Source organism: Lepidochelys kempii, chromosome 3 (genome assembly GCF_965140265.1).
Source record: "Lepidochelys kempii isolate rLepKem1 chromosome 3, rLepKem1.hap2, whole genome shotgun sequence".
In the NCBI taxonomy this organism is placed as follows: domain Eukaryota; kingdom Metazoa; phylum Chordata; order Testudines; family Cheloniidae; genus Lepidochelys; species Lepidochelys kempii.
In genome coordinates this window covers 145673007-145694601 of record NC_133258.1, presented here as the reverse complement: position 1 = coordinate 145694601, position 21595 = coordinate 145673007, and the positions used below count along the sequence as shown (strand labels likewise).

Below are 21595 nucleotides of genomic sequence, written 5' to 3'. Positions count from 1 at the left end.
GGTCTGGTCAAGTCCCTCTCCTTCAGCGGTCTGTCTCAGGCTGGGCAGAAGTAGATATGCCGTCTCATTTCATTATGCTTGTGCCATGAGGTACAGCTGGTCTCGGGATCAGATGAAAAGCTGAGTGAGAGACAGTGGGGAAGGGAAGGGAGACAGTGAGGGATAGAAAAGAACATACAAGGGGAGGAAAGACAGAAGAATCTCCCATGTATACAGATGATGTCCTCGCTGGTGCAGGGATGATGGTCAGAGGTCCTCACTGATGCGTTGAGGTCTGGGAGTCATGATGACCCTTCAGACTCATGAACAAAGGACCGTATCTGGAGTGAAGTGGGGGCCTATCAGCCTTTCCCCTGAAAATCCCCCAAGAATGGAATCCCGATTCAATTTCCCCACCCCAACGTCTCTCTTTATGAACCCCGAAAGCAGATGATGGGCAGGAGAGCCCTGTCACAATTCCTGATTTAATTGCACCTCTGACCCCTTAGGGGTCACCTCGAGGCACCCCGCTTTGGTCTCTGGTCTGTAGATGTCACCTTTCTGGGGACAGAATTCTGCCATTCTCTCCTTCCTGGCTGGGTTTTTAGGTTGCAGACTCCCACAATTCACTGTGATCACCTGAGCAGATCTGACTTCAGTTCAGCACCTGCAGTCCTGTTCTCTGAGGCAGTGAAAATGTTATTCAGTGACTAGCCAACTTTCACAAAGCCAAGTACTCTTGGTTCAGAACAAAAGCATGATAAAGAAAACTTACCTTAAAAAAAAATATCAACAGCTTGTATGCATGCCTGACTTACCAGGTGATCACCCATCCTCTAGTCTACAAGAAGACCCTGGCATGTTTTTAAAGTACTTAGGGTCTCTGCCCACATTGTTTCAGCAGTGAAGATTTGCATTAATTATCTGTAGTGTCTTTACTTCCTGCATGCTGACAATCACTAGCAAAGCCTTAAAGATACATATAACATTAATACAATAGTCTTTGACTATTCCATTTCCAAAGCATCTATCACAAGCCCATGTTCTCATTATTTTGACACCATAGACCTACTCTCAAATAAACCCATTTTGATCCTTTAATTTCTGGTTTGTAACCCAAACTCCCATTATTTTATGTTTCATGTCCTTATTGGAAGTAGATCACATTAATAGTACATGATGAACCACCATAGGCGTAATTTTAACTCCAGCTAATAGAATGATTACAGGAACATAACTATATCTATTCCACATGTTATTCCCCTAACTCCCATGGATTTCCTGGTATCAGGAGACCAATCAGGTATTATGACTAATCCAGTCGTTCTGTCTCCCTTTTATACCTCTCTACATCCACGCTTATTGCTATAAGGGATTGGGAAGTGGGTTTTTAAAAGGTTCTGACCGTTGAGGTCACAATTGGGGTAGACCTGCTAGGCCCCCATTTTTACAACACAGCAAGAGCATTTCAGAAATAATTTGGGGATTTGAATAAGATATTTCTGTAATGTATTTGTTTAACTGTGACTCACTTTTCTACTTGTTTCTATCATGATGCAGATCCGTCTCAGAGCACCACCCATTTTCCCCTCGTTGCCATAATAACCGCCTGTCACAGGTTAGGGAGGTGACGACCCTATGCCATTAGGCAATCTGACGGGGGTGTGACTTGTCTGCTGTTGGATACACCCTTGCCCAATCTAGAATCATTGCTACAGCCATCATCATTTTTAAACTGGGATCTGGTGGAGTCTAACAGAAAGTTTAGCACTTCACTCAGCCTCACTTCTGTACGCTGCAATTGCTGGCCTAAAATGACATGATTTAGAAGTTTCTTGTTGTCTGTTCAGCAGCTGTAAATTCTACCCCCACATCTTTCCTCAGGCTAGTTGAGAACTGGCAGGAACAGGCTGCTGCTGTTGCCCTGTCTAAACCTCAAGCCAAATTCCCCTGGCTGCATCAGCACAAGAGGGTCTGTTAGCACTGAAGAAGCAACAATGGAGAGTCAAAATGTGTCAGTTAACCTCGAAGAGGGAGTCTGAGTTCCAGCTTTGGACAGCTGGCTAGCCAATATATTCTGCTATGAAGCACAGACATTAGGTGGGTTGGTTAGCTGGAAGACAATGGGCAAGGGGGTGAGGAGACAAGAAAATCAGTCAGGAGTGGTGGAACCAGTGAAAGGGGGGAGGAACCAGGAAAGGAGGAACACAAAGTGATGTGACAGAGATTGGGGAAAGGTGAACAGGAGGTGGGGGAGATAACTCTGCCACAATCTCTCGATGCTAACAGGGAATGTTTTTCACATAAACGAAATTGGGGGAAGAAAAAAATAAGAGATTGTGAGGGGGAAGTTTTGGGAAGACCAAGAGGTGGGATGGGTACCCAAAGATAAAAGGGGGAGGGGAAAGATGGAGAAAGAGCAAAGAATGCAAAAAGACTAGAAGAATAATACCCCAAACTGATTCTGCCTTAATCTCAGGGGGAAAATATTTAGGTCACTGCAGTCTAGCAGGGACAAAGCAATTCTTTGGCCTGACTAACTCTGGGGGGGCCACGCCATCATTTGACTTTTCCCAGGTTAAGCATGCAACAGAAATAATGGTTTTGTTTATCCAAATCCCAAAAAATGAAGTATAAACTCAGCAGATTTATTGTAAGAATAATTTTTATTTAATATTTTGGTAATACAGTGATCCATCTTAAAATGACCACAAAGATTAGCTGTTTAAGAACTGCATATATTCTGAGTATTAATAAACTTGAAGAATTTTACAGTGATAGTATGATGCACATATATGACAAGCATTTATACGGTGTATCACCTGATCATAGAAATCCACAGAAATCAGTTTTGACTGTATGAATGACAGTTATGTTTGAAGCCAGATACATATTTTAAAGCTTTTGGGAGAAGTACAAAATTACAAAAAAGGTATTGTTTTTTTACTGAAATAGAAAACAATGATCCTTGAGTTAGAATAACTATTCTGTTGAAGTTTAGAGCCTTTATTATGGACATAAAAGTATAAATGAAAAATGTGTTGATCTGAGTATGAACATGTTAAGTATGTTATACAGCATTTCACAGATATAGGCTAAGTTCTGGGATATCAAAGATTATTATGTAGTCCACAAAATAACTGAGGGATACCCCTTTTAGATTTTAAAAAAGCCTTTGATTTTTAATGTTTAGTTTTGAAAAACATGGACGTACATTCCCTACAAAATCAGAGATTTGGAATAGCTGAGTCAGGTGTGTCCCTACTACCTGGGTTTAGGGAGCAATGCTTTAAAGACCCTGACAGATTCCTTTGAAGTTAATAGCAAAGCTCCTATGTACTTCAGTGGGATCAGGATCAGGACCTCAATGTTGCTCCCATCCAACACCACTGTGAGTTTTGCCATTGCTATCAATAGAGGGTAGGATTGTTACCTACTGTATAATATAGGGCTCAGTCCTTCAAATCTTTATTCATGTGAACAGTCCTCACTCTATCAGGTAGTCTCATTGTTTATAGCACCAGGCCCATATTCCTCTATATACCATAGGGTCTGATTTTGCAATAGCCTATTCACCTCAAGCAATGTGCTGAGTGCCCCTAACTCCCATGGATTTCATTTAGAGTAGAGGGTGGTTTGTGTCTCACAGGAGGTGCCCAACACTTTGCAGGGTCTGCATTTTTATATATTAAAAAGCAGGTTCTCTGAGTGTTGTTCATTATCCCATATAACCATTACACAGTGGTTCAAGACTGAAATACTTCTCATGTATGTTTTACTTAACAGCTGATCACAAGGCTCTTTATTTGAAATTTTTTAAGCGTTTTGTGAAATAATGCAAACTACAAAATGTTCAAATTATCCTGATTGGGGCCCCAATAATTGTATGTAACCCAAACTCCCATTATTTTATGTTTCATGTCCTTACTGGAAGTAGATCACATTAATAGTACATGATGAACCACCATAGGCATAATTTTAACTCCAGCTAATAGAATGATTATAGGAACATAACTATATCTATTCCACATGTTATTTGATTAGTGGCACAAAAGTTCTAAGAGACAAGTCCTCCTGCAAACCTATGTGAATTTTAATGGCACTTCTCATGTGATTAAGTGTTGGCATGTGCCTAAAGATTGGCAAAATCTGGCATAAGCTTTTAGCTGAGAAAATAAACAATCCACAATAAAAGGCCATCCTTAAGGTTTTCCTAATGAAAATATCTACTATTTTTCCTTTGATCAGTACCTTTGCTTCTGCTTATGAATAAATTAATGGATTATATATCATATCTGCCATTTGGTGACTTACCACTTTTAATCTTTCTGCTTGAGATGTAATGAATTTCAGTACATTCCATTTGTTCACATATAGATTATGAAATACATTTCAAAATTCCGTTGTGCTCATAAACAAGTCTCTTTGTAGTCATACTTTAAATACTTTGGAATGTTAAAGGCAAGCTTGGCATTTTACCCAACTTCATTTGAAAGTTTATCATCAAGGCACTGAAACACATCCCAGCGCATGTCCCAGGACACAACACGAGCCCATGGCAGTTCCCTGCATAGGGCGCTTGCAGAATCTGGCTCCAACAATCTAGGCACCTGTTTCCAGATAAGATTTCACTTTGGGATGTAGAGTCTTGGAAGGCAAACTAGAGCTGAGAGCTGCAATGAGACATGGAACGTGTTGTGCAAGGAGTGGCGGACAGGACACTGCAGCCAGGCAGTTAATGAGGAGGGTGTTAAAATAACTGTTTTCTTCTGCCTGTTCACCAAAAACAAATTTACTTACAAATCACATATTTTTTGCCTGTATTTCAGCACTTAATGTATTTATAAGGCTCCCCTGGCACGCTCTCTCTCTCTCTCTCTCTCTCTCTCTGGAATTAAAAAAGAGGACCTGCTTAATGCTTGGGCAATTCCACTCCCCTGTGTTTTGTGGTACTTGGTATATTACAAAGAGCTCACCAGCACAGCATATTATTATTATTTATTTTATTTTAAGTCTAAAAAAGAGAGAGGCGGGAGCATCCTTATATATTTTATTCAAATGTCAGTGTTCATAGATTTGCTGATAGATGATTTTCAGTAGCTGTTTTCTCTGCTTGTAATCTTTGGACAGCTTTATCTAGCAAATCCATAGTCTCCCTAAGAGTGACATTAACTGTAAATGGCTTAGGTTTAATGGTCAACCCATAGGTGAAGTCCATTTTAGAGTCCTCATTTGGATTAGCAATAAAATTGCACTGGTGTACCAGTATGGAGGTAAAGAGAAAGAGCTGCATCTTGGATAACTCCTCTCCAATGCACCTACGTTTACCCAATGAGAAAATCATCACATTGCTAGTAAGATCTTTGTTAATGAATCCATTCTCATCCAGGAATCTTGTTGGATCAAAATCCTCGGGGTTGGACCATTTTTCTGGGTCATGATTCACTGACCACTGATTGATGAATATGACTGTATCTTTTGGAATGAGGTAGCCCATTATGGAGGTGTCGACTGTGGTGGCATGTGGAATAGTGACTGGCACAAAGCTGCTGAAACGCATGGATTCATAAAGGAAAGCCATAACATAGGGCAAATGAGGTTGATCTTCTGCACAGGGCAAGCGATCTCTGCCAACAATCCTATCTACTTCTTCTTGCATTTTAACCTGCACCTTTGGATATCTGTTGGGATTTAAAATATATTTATTACATATATACAAGTCATCTATGCAAATATAATCTACATTTTCAAACAACAGACTTCCTTTTCGAAAGAATTGTATTTAACTAGAGCTGCTCAAACTTTGTCACAATTTTTCGCAAATATAGTTGTGTCAAAATAAAGTATTTCATGGAAACGTTGATTTTGACAAATTTTCAGTGGGGAAAAAGTCAAAATGATTTGTTTCAATAGTGTTTCAATTTGTTTAATTTAGACTGCTATATTAAATTTTTATTTTATATTACATTTAATATTTCACATGTGTATTATATATTTTAATGCAATATAAAAGTTGAAACAAAATGGATTTAAATGACACTAAATGAATCTTTTTGGAATTTTTGTTTTGTAGAAAATTTTTGAATTTCAGCTTTTCCTTCTAAATCAGAATTACTTCTCCCCTTCCCCGCCCCCAGTAGGAATTTCTCACAGAATGGAAATTCTGGTTCTTAACCAGCTCTGTAGGTAACCCTAAATCTGTTTGCATTGGTATTTGAATTAACACATACGAGACTACATACAGCTCTAAACCATGTGTAATATAGTGTTTTTAAAACTAAAATATTTATCTGATAAATTATCATAATAAGAAAGTTCATGAGCTCTTTGTTTGTGGATATTTACATATCAAAATACACCTTTTCATGGTACTGCATTGTATTTCGGATCACTAGCAAAAAATTATTCCAAATTTGTTATATAAACTTGGAGAAGGATTTCCAAGTGAGAGATTATAAAAAAATAAACAAGCAAAAATGTCAGAGAGAGAGAGGAAAAAATAGACTGATCTCCTTGTTGAGGTTTTTTTTTTTTTTTTTAAGCCCTCATTCCTTCCCTGTCTAAAAGCAACATAGCTCTATTGTCTTCAAAACATTACAGATGCGGGAAGTTTTGATTTTTAACTTTTCATGTTCTTGTATCTCCCCCTCTCTCAGTATGTATGCATGAGACAAGGTAGGTGAGGTAATATCTTTTATTGGACTAAGTTCTGTTGGTGAGAGAGACAAGCTTTAGAGCTACACCGAGCTCTTCCTCCCGTCTGGGAAAGGTATTCAGAGTGTCACAGCTAATACAAGGATCAAACGGATAAAAAAGCACTACTTATGCTAAACTAAGGGACTATTCCAGGTGAAGTGGCCCATTAACACCTCTGTAGTCATAAGACAAAAAGGGGAAATAGTGGGTTACAAATTGTTGTAATAAACCATAAATCCAGTGTCTTTACTAAGACTATGATTTTTAGTGTCTTGCAAAGTTATGAATTTAAGCTCTCAGGCTCATCTTTTGAAAATGTTGTAAAGGTTTCCTTTGAGGATGAGGACTGAGGTCAGATCGCTTTGTGAAATATATGTCTGCATGGCAAACAAAGTCCAAATGTAAAGTACTCCAGTTAGAATGCCAGACAGCTTATGTAAATATTAGAAATTATCCCCCTACTTTTCAGGTGTTAAATATGTCCGCTTTTTAAGCAGCAGCTAAGTAGATGAGCCTAAGAAGATAAGGTCCACAGAAAATGCAAATGATTAAGGAAACGCGGGGAGATGAAAAGGAGGTAAACACCAGTTTCTTGCTATTTAAATGCCTCTTCCAACCATAAGATTTTTGCTGAGTCCAATCATTTTCAGAGAGGTGAATATTATGGTGCGTTTATATGCACACGCTGCCCAAGGGGTCTACCTGTTCTAATGCTTTGAGGTTGTTTTTCACTAGTCATGCAACCGCAATAAAGGCACCCACATAATAGGAGCAATAACATAATAGAGGGTTTGTAAACCGGTGCATCAACTCTTTCTCTTGTTTAAGTAGATATCCTGTTCCTACGATCTCTTTGATCTTGACCGGGTAAAATCTGTTACTTTTTGAGTTTGTTTTGTTGCCTTTTTGCCAGCCTGTATCTTTATGCAACGTTTACTGGATCGCACTGGGTTTTTTTTAATATCTTTAGTTTTTGGCAGTTTTCCCAGAGCTTCCGTGTGAGTTAATCAGGAACAACCGAGGTACTTTAGTGCACACAAATACAGGATTGTTAATTTATGTTTACTTTCTACTAGAACCAAAGAGCTAATAACCAGATCAGTTCAGTTTGATGCTTGCACTCACTGGCAATCTGAACATTCACCTCTAATAATGGGCCAATTTGTTCATGGAGCATGTTTAATACATTAGATTTTGGTTGCAGGATTCACTCCAACTTGTCTGTCTTATGTCACACAAAATGTTCTGCACAGCTAGACCTATTAGTTTATAACATTGTTTATTTTAGTTGGCTTTTATATATGGATCCTTTCCAACAGCTGCATCTAATTGTGTTTGAAGGAACTGGAGTGGGGAAAGCAATAGTCTTGCTATGTGATCAGTGACAGAACCTCACTGTCACATTTCAGAAGCATGGCAGGGGAGAGAAGAAAACTGATTAATTTTTTTAATGAAACTGATGGGGTATATTTTCCCAAAACGCTGAAATTTTGACTGGCAAGGGGCAACTTTATTTTTTAGACGTCAGCTAGCAGGATGTAGCCATACCTGGGTCTTATAAACTGATAATAAACCCACCCTGCCTAAGACAACAAAAAGCCAGGTTGGCCCGATTTTGATCAGAATCAGGCTCTGTATTTGTAAATTATTTTAACCCTTGGTGGCAGCTCTTGCCTTAAAGAGGGGAGGTCATTGCCATGTTTCCCTTAGAGGATTTTATTTTTATAAAGTTGTGAGAAGATTCTCACATTCGGCTTCCCCAAGACAGCCGCCAGGGGGTTCTGCTGCTGCAAAGAAAGAGCTGCAGTCAGGATGATGTAGCAGCAGTAGTGAAGAGAGTCTAGGATCATGCACTAAGGGGGACTCTAGGTTCATCCCCGCTTGCGGTAGGTAAGAAGGGAGTGATACCTATTTCTTGTATAGCACTCTTCAAAGTCTTTTTAATGTATTTATCCTCCCAACACCCCCCTGAGGTAGGGAAGCAGCATTATCCCGCTTTTACAGATGGGGAAGTGAGGCACAAACGATGTGATTTAGCCAAGATCACTCAGCGGGTCCATGGCAGAGCCAAGAACGGAACCCAGGTCTCCCCTACCCGAAGCCACTCGACCCTCCTTCCCCTCGGAGGGGTCTAGTTCATGGCCTGGAGGGAGAGGAGAAGGGCTCGGCTCTTGCACTAGCAGGGACGCTCGGTTCATGCTGGTTGCTGAGGTGAAGGGTTGGGACGTTGGTTAGGGACAGGGAGCGATGGCAGCCCCAGCCTGGGCGGCCATCCCACTCCGCTGGTGCTAGGGGGACCAGTTGTCCCCATATTAGGGGCTTTATCTTCTACACACAACTCTTCCCCCCCCGCCCCGCCCCGCCCCGGAAAAAATGCCCCCGGTTTTCACCCCTGCCTTTAAGCCCCCGCCCCTCCGCGCTGGGTGCCCGCGGTGGCTCTCGGAGCTGCTGGCCCCGCTCCGCCGGCGGCGAGCCGGCCCCCGCCCGAGCGCACCCACCGGAGGAGGAAGATGAGGAGCCACTGCAGGGCGGTGGAGAGGGTGTCCTGGCTGGCCCCGAAGATGTCGGTGACGGTGGCGGGCACGTGCTCGAGCGGCAGCCGGGGCTGCTCCTGCTGGAGGCGGATGAAGGCGTCCAGCATGTCGCGGGGGGCGGCCCCGGGGCGCAGGCTGCCGCGGTGCTGCAGGAACTTGCCCCGCACGAAGCTGTAGAAGTCGCGGTTGAGCTGGCGGAAGGCGCGGTAGGCGGCGCGCACCGGGTTGGGGAAGCGCTGGAGCCAGGGCAGCGCGTCCACCAGGCTGCCGGCGCCCACCGTGCGGCCGAACTGCTCGTTCCGCCCCACCAGGCGCAGGAACTCGGCGTCGCCGTGGCCGTAGCGGCGGCCGAAGCACAGGGCGCTCATCACGTTGGCCACGGCCACCACCAGGCTGCGCGAGGGGTCCAGGAAGGCGCCGCCCGCGCTGCCCCGCACCAGCAGCGCCACCAGCGCCCGCGCCTCGCCCAGCAGGTGCTGCTCCAGCAGGCGGCGCGGGGCCGGGCTGCCGGTGGAGAAGGCCCGCACCGTGGCGTGCGCCAGCCGGCGCTGCAGCTTCCACAGCTCGGAGTAGCCGCCGAAGGCCAGGCTGCGGCCCCCGGACACCAGCTGGAAGGAGGGGAAGCGCGGCCGGCCGGCGAAGGCGGCCCCCTGGCGGACGAGCGCCCCGCGGATGGCGCGCTCGCCGTTCAGCACCACCACGGGCCGGCTGCCCAGGCGCAGCTGGAACACGTCGCCGTAGGTGCGGGCCAGGCGGGCGAAGGTGAGGTGCGGGGCGCTGCCCAGCTGAGCCGCGTTGCCGATCAGGGGCCACGGGAAAGGGCCCGGGGGCTCCAGGCGCCGCTGCCGCAGGAGGAGCTTCGCCAGGCGGATGGCGGCGAGCAGGGCGAGGAGCAGCAGCAGGGCGCTCTGCAGGGGCGGGATGCTGGAGAGCGCCTCTCCCAGCCGCCGGAGGGCCACGCTGCGGGGAGAAGGAGAGGTCAGGTCGGGCTCAGGGGCAGGGGAGGCCCGTGTCAATAGAACACGGCCTGATACCGGCGCCAGCGAGCGATGCGTATCCTGTCACCGCGGAGCCGGAGATGTGCCTAGATAGCGCCTAGCGCGGGGCTGGGTGCTGAGCGAAAACCGCAATGAAGCCCCACTGGCGTTTGGGGAGGCCGAGAGGGGAAGTTTGCCTCGTGGCCTGCGGGTGCCCGCGGCAGGAGAGGGAGAAAAGAGGAGGATGCGCTCGCCCTTAGGAACCGCCGCGAGGTGGAAGCTGCAAGAAGCTCCTTCCCTATACAGGTCGGGCAGGTGGGGCCAGCTGTGGTCACCGCACATCTGTCCCTTTGGAAGATGCGCGCAACGCTCCTAATTGCCTTTGGAAGGAAACAGTGAGAGACCCTGTAAATCAGGACAAGATTTCCCCCTTCTTGACTTGAATTAGCTGTAGGCATGAACTGGTAACAGTCCGTGTGCACGCACGGGTTGAGGGAGATGGGCACAGCCCCAGTGATCCAGGAATATCATTCAGACCCAAAATAACAGTTACCAGTGTGGTGACTAATAGCTCCTAGACAACGATGGAAACGTGCTTCACATTTTGTCTTTTAATTTGAGTGTGTGGGGGGGGGGAGGAAGGGGTAAGGCAGCTTTTAAAAAAAATCTCTAATAAAACTGACCTGTTGGCAAACGCTTCCATCAGAGATTTCTGGGCCGGGCAGCCTGCAGCAGCTGTGATCCGTGCAATTGGGCAGCACCAGCAGGGCACTCAGCAGGCAGACGGTGGGAAACTCCTTAGAAGCCCAGGTTCTTGTCACCCGGAGCTTGGCAGGTCAAGTGCAGGCAAATGCCAGTTGCACCCGATCCCGCATCGTGCGTTGTTTTAACCTTCCAAGCGTTTTAACCCCCCAGAGCTCGCACTTCAGCAGCCTGCCTCGTTCAGACTCAATTGACACCAGCCAGGTGGGATCCCCGCACGGAGCCCGGGTGATGGGGCAGCCAAAACCTGCGGGAGAAAATGAGGGGTGTGAGCGGCTTACAGGACGGTTTAGGGTCCCTCAGAGCTGAGCCGGGCTGGGCAGCCTCCTGGCGCTGGTTCTCGTGGCTTCAAAGCCGCCAGGAGCTGCAGCCCCCAGCCCGCAGTTAGCCCTTCCCGAATTGCCTGGTACCGACAAATCGCAGCCGCCCGGCTCTTCCCTACGGGACCCCGAGGCTCTTTGTCAGTGGCCCTTGGCCCCAACCCGTCTGGACTGGCTGAGCCTTCGAGGTTTCCTGCCTTTTGGTGAACGTTTAGCAAAGCGGTTCCAGCTGAACGGCTGGCGGGGCTGCGGGATCGCGGACTTCTGGGGCAGGAGGGAAGATCTCGTTCATCTTCAGGGTTTTTGAAGTTGGAAAGTTTCCCCCTCCTCTGCCTGTCGCCTCCCCGTTGCGTGCGGAGTTTGCATTGCGTGAGTCTGTGGTGGAACCCGCCGGCCATCTCCTCCCCCCGCTCTCCCGCTCCCCGCTCCCTGACACCAGTTTAAAGGGAAATAACGCGAAGCGGAGCAACCCAGGCGCCCGGCCGCGTGCGAGATGAGGAACGGGCTGTAGCCTGGGGAGCCAGGCTGATAGCTTTGCCACCTGCTGAAGGGAGCTGTTAGTTCCCAGAAGTGAGCTGTTTCCTCTGGGAGAGGACGGACAGTTCGTTCCTGTTCGGTTTTGCTCCTCATCGGAAATGTCTGTGGGTCACCGGGCTGTGTCCCTCTCCGGCGGAGGGTGCGGAGTCTCGGCCGGAGGTCCCTGCGCGTCTCTCCAAGAGGAACGGTTCCCTCGGGCTGCTCAGGGAAGCCCGGGGAGACTTTGCTGTTGACTTGAATGGGGGCAGGATAGGGCTCTTGGCAAAGTGGAGGGAACAGCCCAGATGTTTGCTACGGTTCCTTCTTCGGTCCCCTTAGAGTTTCTACTTGTTTGTTTAGGGAGTTTTAAGAGGTTGACAAATCCTCGCCGTGTAAATATCAGAGACAATACAATAATCATTATAACACTGGGCTTTTGGTCAGAGAGGTACAGTGATACAGTCATCAGATCTCTCTATGTTACTGTATTGCACAGTGAGCATGTTAAGACACCCAAAGATATGTTATTTCTAATGATTTTATTAAACCGAGTGAAACCTCTGATTACACATTTAACGTAGCAGACATGTCTATCACATGTTACTATTCAAAAGCAAATGTACAGTTCCCCTTTTCAGGCACAAATAGTGATCTTTTCAGAGGTATATTTTCCAATATTATTGGGATGCTTTCCATGGTTTATCTGGGGGATTTTTTCCTTATAGACACACACAGACAGAGTGAGAGAGTTAAGCACTAGCATACATTTAGGATGTATTCCAGTCTTTCTTGATTTAAAATGGATTACAGAAGTCCTCAGAGGTACCTACAGAAATGGGTTTCTGCGTTTCTTTTCTAACTGCTTTTCAAATATTCTTAAACTCTTACACACAAGATTTGCCCCAGGCTAACAGACTAGATTACAAATTATTAGCCTGGCAGCTTTGAGTGGAAAATATCATCTTGGCGGCATTTAAAGTTTCATGAGATGAGAACATGGCATTTTGTCCATCTGAGAAGCTCTTTTTATTTTTATTTTGCTTTACTATTTATTAATTTGTTATAAAATGCACATTGTATCCACAGAATTATATCTGGGTTCATATTACAAACATTTAAACAGACTGTTACCAACAATTGGCATTGGTCAAACCCATCTCTCCTTCTACCACCTCCATCAGCTGAGTAATGACCTAATCCTATTTCCACTGAAGTCAATGCAAACCTTACCATTTATTTCAATGGCAGCAAGAAGGGGTCTGTTAGGAGCTGGGTGAAATCTTGTTATGGGTTGAGTTAAAACCTCATTGAAATTAACAGGTGTGACTGCACCTTTAAGTTAACATACTGTAAAGATAAACTTCACCTAAGACAAAAGGATTATGTGAACACATCCAGAAATTTTTGCTGTGTAATGTTTATGTTCAGTGGCATGGATGTATGCGAGAGGGACGAACACACAGAAACTGAGACAGCTTAGTATCTGACCTGGAAGAAACCCGGGAAGAGATTTTTTGGGTCAGAGGGGCAGGCTGTAAAGAGTGATCTTGGTGCTGTGAGCCAAAGAAGCAATTTCCTACTATTTGATTCCTTCTGCATTTAGAGACACGGAAGTTTGCATGTTCTTTTTAAATAAACAAAACTGCATCAAAGAAATCCTTATCACCAATTTCTACTCCCAACTGGAACATCCTCAGGGCCCCAAATTTTGACTAGCTGCTCTAGTCAAAAAGAGGCAACAGGTCCTATATCTCTGTCCTGTCCTCCTCTCCTCCCCTGAATTAAGAAAAGGGCAGTGTGTGTTTTGCATTAATCCCCAGGTCGCCAAACTCCAGTGCTGGTGGACTACAAGAGGGAGAAGAAAAGGAGTACTTGTGGCACCTTAGAGACTAACCAATTTATTTGAGCATAAGCTTTCGTGAGCTACAGCTCACTTCATCGGATGCATACTGTGGAAAGTGTAGAAGATCTTTTTATATACACACAAAGCATGAAAAAATACCTCCTCCCACCCCACTCTTGGGATCTTGGGAAGATCTTGGGAAACAGGCCAGTCCTTGCCTACAGACAGCCCCCCAACCTGAAGCAAATACTCACCAGCAACCACATACCACACAACAGAACCACTAACCCAGGAACCTATCCTTGCAACAAAGCCCGTTGCCAACTGTGCCCACATATCTATTCAGGGGACACCATCACAGGGCCTAATAACATCAGCCACACTATCAGAGGCTCATTCACCTGCACATCCACCATGTGATATATGCCATCATGTGCCAGCAACGCCCTTCTGCCATGTACATTGGTCAAACTGGACAGTCTCTACGTAAAAGAATAAATGGACACAAATCAGATGTCAAGAATTATAATATTCATAAACCAGTCGGAGAACACTTCAATCTCTCTGGTCACGCGATTACAGACATGAAAGTTGCTATATTACAACAAAAAAACTTCAAATCCAGACTCCAGCGAGAAACTGTTGAATTGGAATTCATTTGCAAATTGGATACAATCAACTTAGGCTTGAATAGAGACTGGGAGTGGCTAAGTCATTATGCAAGGTAACCTATTTCCCCTTGTTTTTTCCTACCCCCCCCCCCAGACGTTCTTGTTAAACCCTGGATTTGTGTTGGAAATGGCCCACCTTGATTATCATACACATTGTAAGGAGAGTGATCACTTTAGATAAGCTATTACCAGCAGGAGAGTGGGGTGGGAGGAGGTATTGTTTCATGATCTCTGTGTATATAATGTCTTCTGCAGTTTCCACAGTATGCATCTGATGAAGTGAGCTGTAGCTCACGAAAGCTTATGCTCAAATAAATCGGTTAGTCTCTAAGGTGCCACAAGTACTCCTTTTCTTTTTGCTAATACAGACTAACACGGCTGTTACTCTGAAAAGAGGGAGAAGATTTCCAGAGCCAAGGTTCACTTACCAAGGACGCCTGGCTGTCTGCACCCAGGAACTTAACACTGGGGCAGGGCCGGCTCTAGGCACCAGCAAACCAAGCACGTGCTTGGGGTGGCACTTTTCAAGGGACGGCAAAAAACCTAGAGCCGGCCCTGCACTGGGGACAAAGATCAAGAACATCCTGACCCATCACAACAGGACACTGGAAACAGGCACCGGAAGAAGCTGAATCCTAGGCCACTGAGAGCACCTTTAAATGGCATTTCCTGACTGTTGAGTGCCTCACTTTGCACCCTTAACATTTTTTTCCTATGGAATCTCCAAATTAGACTGTAAGTATAACTGCTCACCCTGGGTGGTCAGCAGGGATTGAACCAAGGACTTCTCCACTAAAATCATGAGCATTCACTGTTCAAGCTAAAGGACTCAGAACTAAAGTCCATGTATTATTACAAGCCTAAGTGTAATCTTTTCATTCTGTAATAAAATATCTATCGTCTCCTTTCATTTTCCTTTGGCCTCCGAGAAAGATAAGTGACTTCCAAGAGTCATGGATGTCGAGTCCTACCATTAATCAATGATTGAGGGAAAGAAAGAGAAACAAGGCAAGATGAGAAAAAAGATATTACAGTTATTGTTTCATATTTATATTGAAGTGGTCCCTACTGTCCAACCAGGTCTGGGACCCATTGTGCTGGGTGCTGTACAAATATATAAACAGTGATGTCCTCGCCCAAAGTGTCTAGTGTTTAAATCCAGTATTGTCCAAACTTTATTTTAACCGCATATAGTAAACACTCACCCCAACTTTCTAGGGCCTGATTCTCTAGTGTTTTGCGCCTTGTGTAGTCGCAACTGTGCAAAGCATGTGAAATGTTGCCATTCTGATTTCTTAGTGTTTTGCAAGGTGTTTACAGTTTCAGGGTAACTGCACCTATATTCCTCCTCCATGGTCCCTCGGGGGCACTCACTCAAGGTTTTCAGCTCTCAGGTGTCCCCCCCCTTGGGTGGAGACCCATGTGTCTCTCCCTCCTGTCTGGGGTTTTAAGGCTACACAACTCCTTGCCTTACACTGTGATATCCCCAGCAAGCCAGTCCACCTCCTAAAGACCAGTGCCTGCACTTTGCGTTCTCTCCCCAGGGCTATGAGCAGTGTATTGCCAGGAGTGGCAAGTTACCGTGCAGCTCTTTCTAAGCAAGCACATTTACTCATAAGGTAAAAGCATTACAAGGAAAACATAATAAAACAATAAACAGATTTTAACACATGCTAAACATACTAGGAGTCACTCATGTGTAAGAGTTAGTTTTTTTTATTTAAAGCTGGCAGAGTTTACCACAAGAGTTCAGTTTACATGAAGATATCTTCTGATACAGGTTCCACTAGTACAAAAGATTATTTTCCTCCGTTTCACTGCCTTACACTGATACAATGGCAACAGTAGGCATCTGATTCTCATCTGCACTCAGAGTGCCAGGGATGCAAGGGAATTGGCTGGGGCTCCCTGATTATGGGGCCAATTCTATGCTGGGCCTGGCCTAAATTAGAGCATCTTGGGATTGCTTTTTAAAATATATATTGTTACATTGTATATCTTAAAACTTTGTTAATTTCTTATATATAGTTGAGGCAGGGGCCTGTGGAAAAAACTGTGTGTGTTCATAATACATAGGCACCAGAAGAATGAATAAAGGTTGCACAAGCACATTAATTCTGGCATTTCCTAACTTTTTGGTGGTGTTATTTATTAGTTGTATTATCGTTGGACCCAGGAGTCATGGAACAGGAACCCATTGTGCTGGGCACTGTACAAACACAGAACAAAAAGACAGTCCCTGCTCCAGAGAGCTTACAATTTAAGTATAACACAAAAGATAACAAATGAATACAGACAGACAAATGGAGGCCGTAGCGGGTTGGTCACCCTGCTCTGGCCCTGAAGGGGTTAAAAGCAGCCCTGGAGAGGGCTGCAGCTGGGAAAAGCTGAATGAGTAGCTGACCACAGGTGTGGCCAGCTCAATCAGGGCCCAGCTGGCCCTTATAAGAGGGCTGTGGGCCAGAAGCAGAGGAGTCTCACTCTAGCACTGGAGTGGGAAGGGCTAGCTGCCTGAGAAGCAAGGTATTTGAAGTGGAGCAGTGCTGGGGAAGGGCAAAGGGAGCTGGAGAGCTCCAGCCTGGTAAACCCCCGGCTGCAGACCTTGTTTACAGCCAAAAGGGGCCTGGGGCTGCAGAGGCAGAGGCAGAGGCAGCTGGTCCTACTCCCTTGCCAGTCATGAGTGACAAAGCTGTCACCAGCGGCAGGTGAGAAACTGGCCTGCAGAGGGTGCTCTGGGCTGGAAGAGCTAATTCCCAAGATGACCAGCAGGAGGTGCCGTGCTGGTGAGTCATCGCATCGCTACAGAGGCGTACAAGGAAACCAAGAGTCTAATTTGGTCAGCATGATAGGCTGTGGTTTCGGCATGGGGGGTGGCAAAAGGCATATCCCTCACACAAAGGCCACCTGCTTGCCAAATTTCAAGTTCCCACTCCAAAGAATGTGGCTGTTCAAGCTTTAACATGAACAAAACAATGTATTTTCACTTGACTCATTCTTGGAAAAAGCTGGACTGTTTGGGCTGAAACATTTCCAAAATGTCAGCCTGAAGGCGACACCCAGCATGTAAAACTTCAGCCCGAATGGTTAAAGTTTGGCAAAGTTATAAGCAATTGAAAACATCAAGATTGGGGCCCATTGTGCTAGACTCAATACATACACATAATGAGAAACAGTTCCTGTCCCAAATAATTTTATCATCTAAAAAGAGAGGATGGGTAGAGGGTGGGATGGGAAAAGAGAGGCAGAGATGAATAAAGGATCAGCTGCAGAGCCAGATCTAGTTTCCCAGTTCAGTGCACTATCCCCTAGGCCATTTTATCAGCTTACAGTTTCTCACGGTATAATTTCCCATTGTATACATATTTTTCACTTAATTTCTTCAATTTGTATTGTGCCCTGATCATCATTCTTTCTGCACAAATACAGTTTTGTAAAGAGCAAAAACAGACAATGCAATATTGAACCTGGTTGTTTTGAACATAGCATATATCATTAGTGCAGTAGGGTAAGGTGAATTTTAAGTACTGCCCCTTCACCCACAGAATATACCTAACTGTGATTCCTGTAGTCTTGCCCTCTTGGGCTTTGATCTCATGAGTTCATGGGTTGGGCTGGAAGCTTTCAACTGAAAACGCTATGCTGCAGAAAGTGGTAGTAAGGATTCATCAGGTGGTGCTCTTCTCTCTGGAAGTCTGCATTGAACCATTATTGAAGTGTAACATCAGGTGATGCTGAGGAGTTTGTCCTTTCCATGAGTTATAAAACAGGCTCAGACCGCTTGTGCTCGTTAGACTGATCACATTTTCCTTAGGATTTGGCACGTGTGCCTAGTATCTGGGCTTTCTTCTGCCTGGGGGGAATCACATTCTGCTTACCACCACTTTCAATTGTAAGGGCCAAAGTTGCGTAAACCGTGACCCTCATAGTATCTATGATGACTTCTTGATGTGGTGTTTGCAGAGTTCAAATGGTTACATTTTGACAGTGGGAAATGTTCAGGGTTTTAAATAAGTGGAGTCTTAGCACTCAATTACACACAGGCAGACAGTATCTCTGGTGCTCTGGAAAGTGGAAACGTGCTTTTCGTAGAGACGGTGTGTGAGACAGACTATTACTTGTTTGCAATGTTGTTGATTGCTACTTGTCTATCTGGTGGCTTAATCAAACAGGGACATAGCAATGTGAATAGCATGAGGGCTCTACTCAGCTTAGGAGGTCAGACTAAATGATCATGATGGTCCCTTCTGACCTTTGAGTCTATAAGCTCAAGCACTCTAATCTCAAAGGGGCAGATCCTCTGATCTGGTGTAAATGGTCAGAGTTCAGCTGAAGCCAATGGAGTTATGACCATTGAGACTAGCTAAGGATTTGCTCCTAAAGGTCACTCCCTAAATGCTGCTCCTAAAATAAGCAAACCATAAACCTGGCCACTCCTTTTCTTTTAATTGTTTGGTACTTTCTGCTACTATCACATCGTTGCTAGAAAGCCCCACAGAATAGTGAAAAATAGACAATCAGAGCAGAGGGGAGAGGAAAAACACAAAGATGTGAGTTGCCCTGAAGAGGAGCAAATCTTCCCTCTGATGCACTAGGTCTTGATGCCTCAACTTTGATGAATTTGAAATGTATGGTTATATGGCAATAAGAGCCCTAAAGGGTTTTTTTTCTTCAGTATTTGGCCAGTGAAAAGATGCGGGGTGTGTGTGTGAGACATTCCCCTGGTATCATCTGGACTGGTGATCTGCTAGGTCACTCCAGTCCTCGACTCTGGGAGCCAGCCTTACCCTGCTCCGTTGTGAGAACTCCCACGCCCGGGCTGTTCACACACAGCCTCTAGCATGTAAGCTGCTCCCAGCGCATGAGTGAGCACTTTTAGCCAGCTGCTGCTTGGATTGTGCAACCGAATGACACTAGCCAATATCTCCGGTCCCAGACACAACCCTAGGAACCTCCGTCTTGCAGTGTCCAGTTATGTCCACTGGAACCTGCAAGTTTGTATGGGTTCGTCAATTTAACAAAGAAATTGATATGTATCAGGCTTGTTAGCCCAAGGGGAGTCTCTGACATGCTTCAAACCAGAGGCACTGCTTCAACTAGAATAAACAAAAATTTATTAACTACAAAAGATAGATTTTAAGTGATTATAAGATTATAAGCACAACAAGTCAGATTTGGTCAAATGAAATAAAAGCTTAACACTTTCAGTGCCTTACAAACTTAGATGCTTCTCACCACAGGCTGGCTGGTTGCCCTTCAGCCATGCTCTCCCATTTGATCTGCATGTCAGTTGCTTAGTGGTGTGTCTGTAGATGGAGGTGGAAGAGAGAGGGAGAGCATGGCAAATGTCTCTCCCTTTTATCATGTTCTTTCTTCCCACTTGGCTTCTCCCCCCGCCCCCCAGGGTCAGGTGAGCATCATAGTCCCAAACAGGGCCATCCTTAGCTATTCTGGGGCCCTACGCAGCTCCCCCATGGGGGGTGGCAGGCCTCCACAGGGGGGGAAAGGGCTGGCTTGGGGGGCAAGCAGGAACTGCCCCCCCCAGTGCTCACCAGTGACCCAAATTTCCTGGTGCCCTACGCAGCTGTGTACTTTGCGTATGGGTAGGGATGGCCCTGCTCCCAAACTGACCAATGGAAGGGGGGTGACTCACTCGAGAGTCCAGCAGATCCTTTGCTGCTGCGTAGGCCAGTGTCCTTTGTTCCTGTGAGGCTGGGCTGGGTTTGTCCCGTACATGCTCTGGTAAGGTGTGAACTGTCCCTCTGTTCCTGGAGAGTTTTGCCTGGGCTTGTTTTAAGCCATGAGGACACACTTTCAGCCTCATAACTGTATACATGAAATTACAACCTATAACCAGTGGTGAGCTGGAGCCGGTTTACACTGGTTTGTGCAATCCGGTTGTTAAATTTTGCAGCTTGTTTAACACCAGTTGTTAAAGGGGTTCGGCAAACTCCGGCCTGAGGGCCACATGCAGCCTGCGGGACCGTCCTGTCTGTCCCGCCTGAGCTCTTGGCTGGGGAGGCTCCCCTGAGAATTTCTACTCACCCGGCGACCCTGCAGTCCTTCGGTGGCACTTTGGCGGCGGGTCCTTCAGTCGCTCCAGGTCTTTGGCAGTGGGCCCTTCAGTGCTGCTGAAGATCCAGAGCGACTGAAGGATGTGCCCCTGAAGTGCCACCAAAGACCCGGAGAGACTGAAGGAACCGGTTCTTCAGCTTCTGGCAGCTCATCACTGCCTATAATGTTACTATAACAATAATGCTCAGTGCATCATGAGCCTTCCGAAGACACCTGACATGACTTTGCATTGGATACCACGCAATCATATTATAAGGGTGAAGATGGGGGTACAGGGTGTCTCCCCGAGATACAGAATGTCACAGGGGGTCATAAAAAAAAGTTTAGAACCAGCTGGGCTAGGATATTGTTCTTTACTAACTGTTGCAGTGATGACAAGTCCTGATTAGAGAGGTATGTGGCTTCATCAGCCTGGGAAAATTGACCTTGCTGAGAAAACTCCTCAAAGAGGTAGCGTGGACTAGTGGAAAGGGCGTTGGACTGGGAGTCAGGAGATCTGGGTTTTATTCCTGTGCCTGTCACTTCACCTCTCTGTGCCTCTCTTTTCCTTTACAGTCTAAGGAGACTTTTCAGGGCACTAGTCTCTTTCCCAAAGAGCTTGTCTTTTTGTTCTGTGTCTGTACAATGCCCTGCATGAGGGGGTCCTGCTCCATTACTCAGGCTCTGAGGTCCTACAGTAATACAAATAATAATACTGAGTCTTATTTTATGGTTTTACAGTGCTTAGCACAAAGGAGCCCTGATCTTGGCTGATTCCACCCCCAGGCATTCTGATAATACAACAATAATGTCTGCCCTCGCCCCTCCATGCAGAGTTCAGCAGCTCCAAAGAACCCATATGTATTTATTTGGGAGCAAACCCAAGGGAAGTGTGCATGGGTTTCTGAACCATTCTGTTACTCTAGTCTTCAATGGTGGCAAAGACCAGGAGGAAAACAAGACTGCAGGTGCCAGTCAGGACAGGTTTGGTTTTGACACAACTCCCCAGTAATAGTCATTCACTAGTTCTTGCTAATCTCATGGCACTTGGCAAGCCAAGTGGGAAAGACAGAAACAATTAAACCAATCCCCCCGCTTTTCCAAAACACGCACATTACACAGGACTCAAGTCAGCTGCAAACAGGCAAGATGGCTCCCTCTACAGGGGGCAGCAGCAGATGCAGTCCTTGAGCCAGGGGCCAGGCTTCCCATGGAAGAGGCAGAAACAGCAATTCTGGTATCATGC

General features: G+C 45.8%; 1 protein-coding gene across 1 annotated transcript; it reads right to left on the bottom strand.

Moving 5' to 3' along the window:
* Positions 1-2694: 2694 nt before the first annotated feature.
* CYP1B1 (cytochrome P450 family 1 subfamily B member 1) lies at positions 2695-11887 on the bottom strand. Its single transcript, XM_073338399.1, has 4 exons — positions 11810-11887; positions 10870-11195; positions 9174-10169; positions 2695-5660 (listed from the first exon to the last, which is right to left on the bottom strand). The coding sequence occupies exons 2-4, from the start codon at positions 10887-10889 to the stop codon at positions 5048-5050; spliced, it is 1629 nt and encodes a 542-aa protein (XP_073194500.1). The 5' UTR covers positions 10890-11195; positions 11810-11887; the 3' UTR covers positions 2695-5047.
* Between the last annotated feature and the right edge of the window lie 9708 nt (positions 11888-21595).

Excerpts from the sequence above, each read along its gene's own strand:
- CYP1B1 (XM_073338399.1), bottom strand. The coding sequence starts at position 10,889 with ATGGAAGCGTTTGCCAACAG. Across the intron at positions 10,170-10,869 it reads ATGGAAGCGTTTGCCAACAG|CGTGGCCCTCCGGCGGCTGG; the intron begins GTCAGTTTTATT and ends TTCTCCCCGCAG. Across the intron at positions 5,661-9,173 it reads CTCCTCATCTTCCTCCTCCG|ATATCCAAAGGTGCAGGTTA; the intron begins GTGGGTGCGCTC and ends AAATCCCAACAG.